Genomic DNA, 9,673 nt, shown 5'->3' with positions numbered 1-9,673 from the left:
TTGACGGATCAACCCTTGAAATGGAAAAAAATAATGAAAACACCGAGATACCGAAAATATTGGAAAATAAAACCCGATTACAAAGATAAAAAATGATGGAACCCTAGAAAAACAAAAACAAAAACAAAAATACCCAACCCTACAAAACCACAACATCCACGCCTGCAAGAATGGAGATGTCGGAGATGCAAGGAAGCATTACCTCGTGTTAGGGAAACAAATGGTGAGTTGAACACGAAGGAGAAGGTGAAGAGGCGGGGAAGATGAAAGAGCAACGAGTGGAATGAAAAACCCTAATAAAAACACAGGGGAAGTGAAATGGCTGGGAAGAGAAAAGAGAAGGTGAGCGGAATGAGGCCTGCCAAATCACATGGGCTGTAAATCTCACTTCAACCATGTATACAAAAGTCTGGAAAATCCCACTTCCTCTTTTTTTTTGAAGTGGAATGGGTGAAGTGGATGGATAATTGAGGTGTCACATCACCACTTCAGCCACAAAACCAGTGAAACAAACATACTGAAGTGGGACAAAAGTCACTACTTCAGTCACTTCGGGCTCCACCCCGGTGAAACAAACATGCCCTAGGTATATGACAATGGGTTCTCTCAATGTTAACATGAACTAATAGGTCATTATTCAATTTTCATATGAAAATAGCAATTTTCAATTTTATTCTTAGGTTTTGTTCCTGAAGTAAGCAATTTTATTTTAAAAATAATAGTTTTTTAAATAGTAACCATTGTGATAATTATATTAGTAACTTTAACAATGCAGGGTGAGGAAAGAAAACCTTGAACGAGCACTTGAACATGAGGCTAATGGAAATTCCTCATCTGTTTATAAATGCTTCCAAAAAGCTGATATCTCACCATCAATTGCTTGGGAGCTAATCCAGGTAATAATAAAAATTTAATTTGGGTAAAAAAAGTTATCTTCTAGTTTCTACCCTCATTCATGTTTTTATTCATAGTGTATTTTGAAAATACTCATGCAAAACTAACACCATTTTAGGTTTTGAAGAAGGAAAAAGTTGATTATCTTGTGGCGCCCTACGAGGCTGATGCCCAGATGTCGTTTGTGTCCATTAATAAACTTGTTGATGCAGTCATTATTGAGGACTCAGACTTAATACCATTTGGGTGTGATAGAGTAAGTTATATACAAATTTAAATTCATACATTAAACTCAACTTTTCTAATTTATATACAATGCACCTTCCACTAATTATTCAATAGCTAGTCTTTTACTCATGATGCTTTTCATCCTTTATATGTATTTTAAAAAATTATAATTTTGGAATATTTTTTCAGATTATTTTCAAACTGAACAAATTTGGGGATGGTGTTGAATTTAGGTGTTCAATGTTAGGAAAAAATAAAGACCTTGATTTTAGTGGATTTACTAAAAATATGTTACTCGAGATGTGTATTTTTAGTGGATGTGACTACCTACAATCATTGCCTGGCATTGCCTTGAAACGATCACATGCACTTGTCCAAAAGATCAAAAGTTATAAGAAGGTAAAGAAATTCTCTTCATCCATTGAATACTTTCTATTTTAAGCAAATGTTCCAATGATATGATAAGAACTAAGTGACGATAATCTATATGTTTATCTCGCCATCTTGATTACCGATGTCTTGGTTAATGAATAATATAGTTGATAGTTCTTTTTTTAGGTTATCAAACAATTGAGAAGCAGTTCCATTACCATTCCACAACTTTATGAGGAAACTTTTAAAAAAGCCATTTGGGCATTTCAACACCAAAGAGTTTATGATACTACAAAGGAGGATATTGTGCATTTATCAGACATTCCTCATGATTGTGCTCTTGAATTGGAGTTTTTAGGCCCATATGCTTTACTTAGTAGATTTGTTATATTTTCATTACAGATTTTTTTTCTTTTTTGTGTTAAAATATATGTGAGATATTAACTAATCTTACATGGCTACTGCAAACGTTGGTTCAAGGTATAGCTAAAGGTGATATTGATCCTTTGACAAAGATGCCATTCCAAGTATTATATAGTTTAATTTTAATAATGGAACACTTGATTGTTAATACACTTCTTAATCAATGTTTATTTTGCTTGCTTTCCTAATAAGTATTTATCTTTGGAAGTTTAAGATGGCTACCATTGAAAGATACGAAAATATGGAAAGTTCAAATGATGAAGAAAATGTTCCTCGGATGGTAGATGAGTCTCAAGATTGAGATGTTCATACTCAACATTCCAATACTATAATTGGAACTTCAAATAAAGCATCTAGGTCTGAAAGACAAGTTGTTGTTGTTGCCACAGGTGATGTGATCTTTAAAATTATATGGGTGTATTATTAAATTTTTATATGTAATATTACATGTTTATTAATTGTTATTTTTTAAATAGGAAATAGAAGTTCTAGAAAACGTGGACGAGGGCCAACTATCAATATAAAGCTTGCCAAGAAGAATGCCGAAGGAAAACAAATCGATATTCAGTTTCCTCCTCCATACTATAAAGTATGCAGTAAGCATGCCATTCTTTCAAATCTGAAGTCACATTGGCCATTCAGCAACTTGAACCACTTCAGGTTGCTAGTTGGACAAAGATTCTTGACGAGGATATCAAGACAATATGGATGTTTTTAAAGGTACGAATAATTATTTACAAATTCTTAATGTATAAGGCTTAAAGTTAGAAGTTAGAACAAATTTAATATTTTAGGCACATATCTAGCTATTTTAACAGGTCACATTTAGTTATTTATTACAAAATTCTTCTATGTTTAAGCTCTATATTTGAAAGGGAATCATAATCAACTTGTGATGGACATTCTAAATTTTTTTCTTCAAAATTTGATTATTGAAATTATTTAAGGTATATTCTTTTATACAAATTTCAGGTAAAATTTAATTTTTCAAATGAGGTGCAACACTTTGTGATAAAACAAATACAATCACAATATAGAAATAGGCATTATTATTTGCACCAAAAGTATCTTAAGGGCAAAGATTGTCCAGAGAATGTGGATAAAGATGATTGGCAATAGTTGATTGATAATAAATGGAAGACTCAAAACTTTAAGGTAATCTTTTTAGTTGACTTCTTTATTAGAAATAGATTGTTTATTCATATGCAAGAGCAAAGTGAAAGAAACACAAATAATAGCAAAAATCAAGTGTTGAAAGCAGTTAGTGGCACAAAGTCAATTATACAGATTGCATATAAGACGGTAAAGAAAAATTTTATTTTATTTTTTTAAATTTAAATTTGAATTTTAAACAGATGTTTCAATTAATTGTTTTTTTATGTTCTTTTAGAAAGATAAAGATTTTGGTGAATGGCCAGATGTTGTTAAAGTTTGGAAGTTATCACGACAAAGACCAAATGGAACTTGGGTTGTTCCAAATGGAGAAGGAATAATGGTATGGAGTCATAGTCAAACTAAAATTTCTTATAAGAAATTTTTAAAATTACATTACTTAATTCTTAATTTTTATATTAATATATAGGATAAACTTCAAAAAGAGGGAGAAAAGAATAGAGAAAAGATTTCATCTGCACCTTTACCACTCGTTGAGCATTTTGGTCTTGTTTCAGAAAGAAAGTCAAGTTATTCACGTGGTTTAGGTCTTAAAGGGATAACATCTATATTTCAACAAAAGAGTTAAATTTTAGTAGAAGCTAAGGCTGCAAAAAAGCGTGCAAGTGATTTAGATGATGAGGTTGCTAGACTAAATGAAATCACAAAAAACCAAGAAGAGAAGATTCAAGCTCAACGCGTAGCTATTATGAAGCAAGCCACGGAAATGAAACAAGTTTCAACTATTTGTGCGCATTTGAGAGATAGAGGATTAATTCCTAGTATCTTACTCAATCCATCTACCCCAATTGGAGATCCATCAATTAACTAGCCCAACATCAAGTGCCCCAACTAGTCATGTGAGTATAAAATTTTATAAAATGTTAAATAGTTAGTATAATTTCTTATCATTTTTATTATACTATTATAAATTAAAATCTCAATTTCATATAAACTAATTATTTGATTCTTTTTTTGGTTTGTTTTGTAGGAATCAAATTAATGCATAGAAGAGTGCCTCATCTTGGAGAGTAGTTTAGAATAATTATTTATTTTATAATTTTGTTTGTTTTTATTTTCCAATCTATATATTTTTGAAATTAAATTTTGTACATTTTGAATATTTTTATATAATATTAATTATTTTTTTATTTTGTTACAATGTGATTGTTTTAATTTGTATAAAATAATATTAATTATAACGCATTAATTACATTAGTGCAAAATTAGTGTAACTATACTATTGTAATAGATAACATTTATAATGCCACTATTTCAAAAAACATTACAAAGTAATAGTCACTAATGAAAATAACACCAGTCACAAAAGATTGTCACTATTTACAATATTTAGTGTCAACAAATCACAATAAAATGAACTATTGTGACTATTTTATTTGTCACTATTTTGTATTTTTGTATCAACAAAATTATCACAAATAGTAAAGTTTTTGTGACAATATAGTTTTATCACAAATATTAAAGTTTTTAGTGACAACCATATAGCCACAAAATTTTTAATATTTGTGGCCACTTTGTTTGATCTCGGATATTGAAGTTTTTAGTGACAATAATTTGGTCACAATTTTTTTTGTGTAATTGTGGCCAAATTTCTAAAGTGGCCACTATTGTATTTGCTATAGAGATACTTGTGACAAGAGGTGATGAACTAAAAAAATGATCACTATTAATATTAGTGACCAAAATTACTTCTTTTAGTATTGACTTTGGTTATCACAAAAAGTATAATTTCTTGTAGTGAGTGGTTGTGTGCTGGTGGTCCTAGCGGCCATGTGTGCGTAAGTCTCATTCTCACTTGCTCTGAGGTTTGTGCAAGCCTTTGCATTTCTTAGTGGTATAACCGCTCATCTTGGAAAAAAATAAAAGTGTGATTATATAATTAATTAGAAAATTTTATCATAAGGTTATATGACATATATTCATAAATAACTTTTAATATAAGGTATAAAATGGTATTTTATTATAGTATTTTAAAACTATGGAAATAATTTTTTGTCACTAAGCAATATTTGATATTATATAATTAATATAAATATTAGATATATAAAATATAAATTTAATGTAACAAAGGCATAATTATATATTAAATTAATTAAATATATAACTATTTGTTTATTTGATAATTAATTGAAAATCCTAAGGTCCAACAATGCATATATATATATATACATATATATCAACCGTTGGATAGCCCAATGGTATAATACTTGGGCGCAATGAGGAGGGTAAGAGTTCGAATTCTTTCCATGGTAGTACTGTTTTGGTACTATTCATGAATTGTACACTTGAGTCCAGTACTATTTATGTATTGTTTACGGATCTAGGTGTGGTCCCCGTAAGAGAAATAGTGGTTTCACAGCTCTAGGGTTGTAGGGCAGGAGGATTTTTCTAAGATGTCTGTAAGCTACTGATGTATTTTTGTACCCGTCTGTCTCTTCAACAATCCTTTAAATGTGAGATGTTTATCGCCTATTAGTCAAATATATATATATAATCAAACATTTGATTTGAAACTTTTGTATTTTTTAAATATATGATTTTCAAATCGTAACATAAGATTCACTGTAGTTTAATTATATGTGACTAAATACATACTATCAATGAGGTAAACAATTACCTATGACTATCTAAGCATAGTGCATGTACAGTGTGCCATGGGCCAGCCAAACCCTATTAATGCATGGTGATCAGTGGATTCAAGATCATGTATGACTCACACGTTCTCTTTCCTCATCTATTGCCAAGTAGACATAACATAAGCTATGTAACGAATTCTTTACACATTATGAAAGGTGATGTAATTTTCTCTCCCCACTGAATTCCACCCACAAAAGAACATTCAAAGGATGAGATCCTTTCCAGAATAGTCCCTACAGAGAGCTTGCCATTATAGAAGTCAGTCTCTACAATAAGCATTCTTAATTATGCCTGTCACAAGGTCACCTTCTGCCATTTTCTAGCATAACGAAGTTAGTTCAAGGAAGCTCTAAGTCAGCAGCACTAGTTATTTGCCATATAAATGCACAATATATGATAGGTTCTATTAAATTATAATACAAGAACTCTACCGTCAGACCCACAATAAATGACATGAGTATGTATATAAAATATCTTAATTTTGTACATGTAAAAGAGGTGAAAGACATTTTTTTTTTATAAATGTGAAAGACATTTTAGATCTTTTAAACATATTATTTAATACTGATAATTAGTTTATTTAATTTTTTTAAGGGGATATATTGCACTTCTTTCACGTAGCATGCTTTTCTTTTAGTTGTTTTTTTATCACCGGCTCATCTTTAAAAAAGTTTCACTTTGTGATCACACTCAGCCTCCGAAAATGTTCTGATTTAACTTTTTTGAACAAATCATCTCTTATATATATATATATAACTTGGTTTAGTTGCATACAATTAAAGCAAGGAATTATAGAAAACCCCTCTCATATGCAATGTGAACTCATTAACAGCTAATTAATAAAAAAGCTTAACTTTCACTTTTCAAAATTAAAGAATTAAAAAAAAAAAATCTCTTCCTTCCAAACAAGGTCTAGCAAGTTTCACACCACTAAGAAAGACAAACCAAAGTGGACAATGACCATGAAAAGAACTATACCTCCTTCATTGCACCACTCTTCCTCCTTTCTTAGTACCTAAGTATTCCATCAGCACCTTCATAAGCCTCTTGCACAGCATCAAACACTCATAATTCAATCTGTGCTTTTGGATGTAGATCCAGCTAGGGTTCATAGAGAGATTGACAAAACCAAGATGTCTACGGATTGGGGACCGGTGATCGTCTCGACAGTTCTCTTTATCCTTCTTTCACCGGGGCTTTTATTTCAACTTCCGGCAAGGACTAGAGTGGTGGAGTTTGGCAACATGGGAACCAGTGGCATATCCATTCTTGTTCATAGCATTCTCTTCTTTGCTATCTTAACCATTCTTCTCATTGCCATTGGTATACATATCCATGCAGCTTGAGTGTATTTACTTATGGTGTATTTCAAATTGAGGTTTAAGTTTCCCCTTAAACTGTGTTTTTAAGCTTACATTGGAGTACTCAATTCTTTCTTTCTTAATGTTATGTTTCATTTTATTACACCAAAGTTTATTTCATGGGAATAAATACAAATCCATGCATCATGCATGGACTTTTGTTTTTCAGAAATTGGATTAATTAATTTCTTTCTAATTTAATGTTATATATGCTTAAATTTATCTTATGGGAATATATACATATACACGTATATATATATATGCAATATGGACTTTTGTCTGAAATTAGGGCTTCCTCTTGAACTTTGAAAGTTCTGATCATGTGATCACTTGAACTTATTCAATGTTATGTTTTTATAACAAAATTTTATCTCATGGGAATAAATGTACATGATCATGTAGCATCAACTTTTGTGTATCTGAAATTAGGGTTTCCCTTTGAACTTGTTCTTTCTTGTATAATTACTGTTATCCTTTTAATTATAACAAAATTTTTATATATCCATGATGCAGGAAATTTATTATATATATATATATATATATATATATTTTTAATAAACCTTAATTTCAGGTTCATTTGCACTCTTTCTTTCTTAAAATGCACATCTGAAATTAGGGTTTCCCCATAAATTAACTTTGATTTCACAAGAATAATACTTTATTGAAACAAAAGCTAAAGTGCAATTATTGATCTAGCTTTGGCAAAAGTGGATTCCTCATGATAAAAAAATTGGACTAGTTTTAACTTTATAAGATTCTTAATGAGACTCTATTGCCATCTCTTTTTTAAACTTTTGATATTCTATTCTTTGCTAGCATCTTCACAATGGCTACATAAATGATCAATTGAAGAAGAACAAGAAGAAGAGTTTGGTATATCATATTACATTTTTATTACATATTATTGTTTTTAATAGTTTTGATTATAAGCATGAATGATTGGGCACCTTCAATTGTAGCTTCGGCATTGTTTGCATTCCTAAGTCCAGGATTGATCTTACAACTTCCGGGGAAGCAAAGGCCTGTAGATTTTTTGAACATGAAGACAAGTTGGATGTCCATTTTGGTCCATGCACTCATCTTTGGTTTGCTTCTTATGTTGTTCCTTATTATTTTACATGCACATCTTTATATTTAATATTTTGCTTTTAATTGCTATTCAAACGTGCTTATGAAAGTAAATGGTTTAATTTATGCTTTTCAAGTCTTTGTAGCATGCTTTTTTATTTAGTGTTTTTTGAAGAAGTGCAACGCATTTACTCCTTGAAGAAAAATTAAAAAAATAAGTACTTATCTTAAAATGATGTGAGGTAACTTTTCTTTTATTGAGATTTGTTTTGAGACTTGAATCCCAAGTTATTTTATAAATATTTTTCAAGTGAATAGATGAACTACACTTTCATTTTCTTTATATATTGATTTTATTTTCATCATACCTTTGTTATGAGTGGATATGAGAGTTAAAATTATAATATACATGAATGTCTTAATTAAAATCTTAATAATGCTAAAATAATAAATTTTTTTGGAAAGGTTTATTTTTTAAAAAGCATATTGTTAAAAATTAGAATTAATTTATACTATAATTGAAATTTAGAAAATAATTAGTTTATTTTCCTGTTTTGTTTAAGCATGAGTTTTTTCGATACAAAATGAATTTCCCATTCAATAAGGTCATGAATCTTAAATTTAATGGGGTAAAGACACGCTAAGTTTATTCATGCATCAAGTTTAATACATGTATATTAAGCAAATATTTTTTTATTAAATTTTATCGGAGATATCTTTGAACACATAATATAATATGACAGAAGTTGCAATATAGTTCATGAATTATAATTGGAAAAAATGATATTAGAGGCAAACAAAAACAGAATATTTTTTACAATATTTTTTAAACCACACACAAATATTTTGTTAATTTTTTATCAAACTTATTTATTATTCTCACCTTATAATTAAAAATAATCTTTCTTAAATTAAAATTTTTAGATGACTTGTCACATTATAAATAAATTAAAAATTAAATTATCATTTAGATTTGATTTAACATGTACTAAATTGGTTGACAATTGTAATAGTTATTTATTCAAAAGGCAACATGAAAAATGTGTTACAAATTTATATAACTAGATTTTCATACTATACATAAGAGAAATACTGTAATTCATAAAAGCTGAAATAAAATATTTTATTTGCAAAAACAAAAATTAATTAAACTAACATATTAACGTAAGTTTTATGTGTATACACACTCCAAATACAATAAAGTTATTGAATATGTATTATAGACTAAATTAATCAAAATAAAATGAAAGTCGAAATTATATATTGGTTATACATGTTTTATATAATTGTCATAAGGATGATTATTCTCCTCACAATTTAGAATTTTCTGTAAAACAAAATTTTATTTTGGTTTAAATTAACTTCAAGGTCATAATATAAATAGTTAAATTAAACTATAATCATTTATTATTATTTGTTTAATAGCAGAAATTAGATTAAAAATCATTATATTTTCTATAATATTTTTATCGTAATTATATATAGAACAGTCAATGAAGCCCCTTTAAATTTATATT

At 28.9% G+C, this 9,673-nt stretch overlaps 2 protein-coding genes across 2 annotated transcripts; both read left to right on the top strand.

The window, feature by feature from the left end:
• Window positions 1–6,668: 6,668 nt before the first annotated feature.
• LOC120270681 lies at window positions 6,669–7,191 on the top strand. Its single transcript, XM_039277750.1, has one exon. The coding sequence runs from the start codon at window positions 6,861–6,863 to the stop codon at window positions 7,071–7,073; it is 213 nt and encodes a 70-aa protein (XP_039133684.1). The 5' UTR covers window positions 6,669–6,860; the 3' UTR covers window positions 7,074–7,191.
• A 672-nt stretch (window positions 7,192–7,863) lies between these two features.
• On the top strand, window positions 7,864–8,292 carry LOC120270855. Its single transcript, XM_039277921.1, has one exon. It carries the CDS (start codon window positions 8,020–8,022, stop codon window positions 8,224–8,226), a length of 207 nt encoding a protein of 68 aa, XP_039133855.1. The 5' UTR covers window positions 7,864–8,019; the 3' UTR covers window positions 8,227–8,292.
• Window positions 8,293–9,673: the final 1,381 nt, after the last annotated feature.

The sequence above is a fragment of the Dioscorea cayenensis genome, chromosome 10 (genome assembly GCF_009730915.1).
Source record: "Dioscorea cayenensis subsp. rotundata cultivar TDr96_F1 chromosome 10, TDr96_F1_v2_PseudoChromosome.rev07_lg8_w22 25.fasta, whole genome shotgun sequence".
Classification (NCBI taxonomy): domain Eukaryota; kingdom Viridiplantae; phylum Streptophyta; class Magnoliopsida; order Dioscoreales; family Dioscoreaceae; genus Dioscorea; species Dioscorea cayenensis.
Note: the sequence above shows the minus strand (reverse complement) of the source record. Positions and strands in the feature narration are given on the sequence as shown.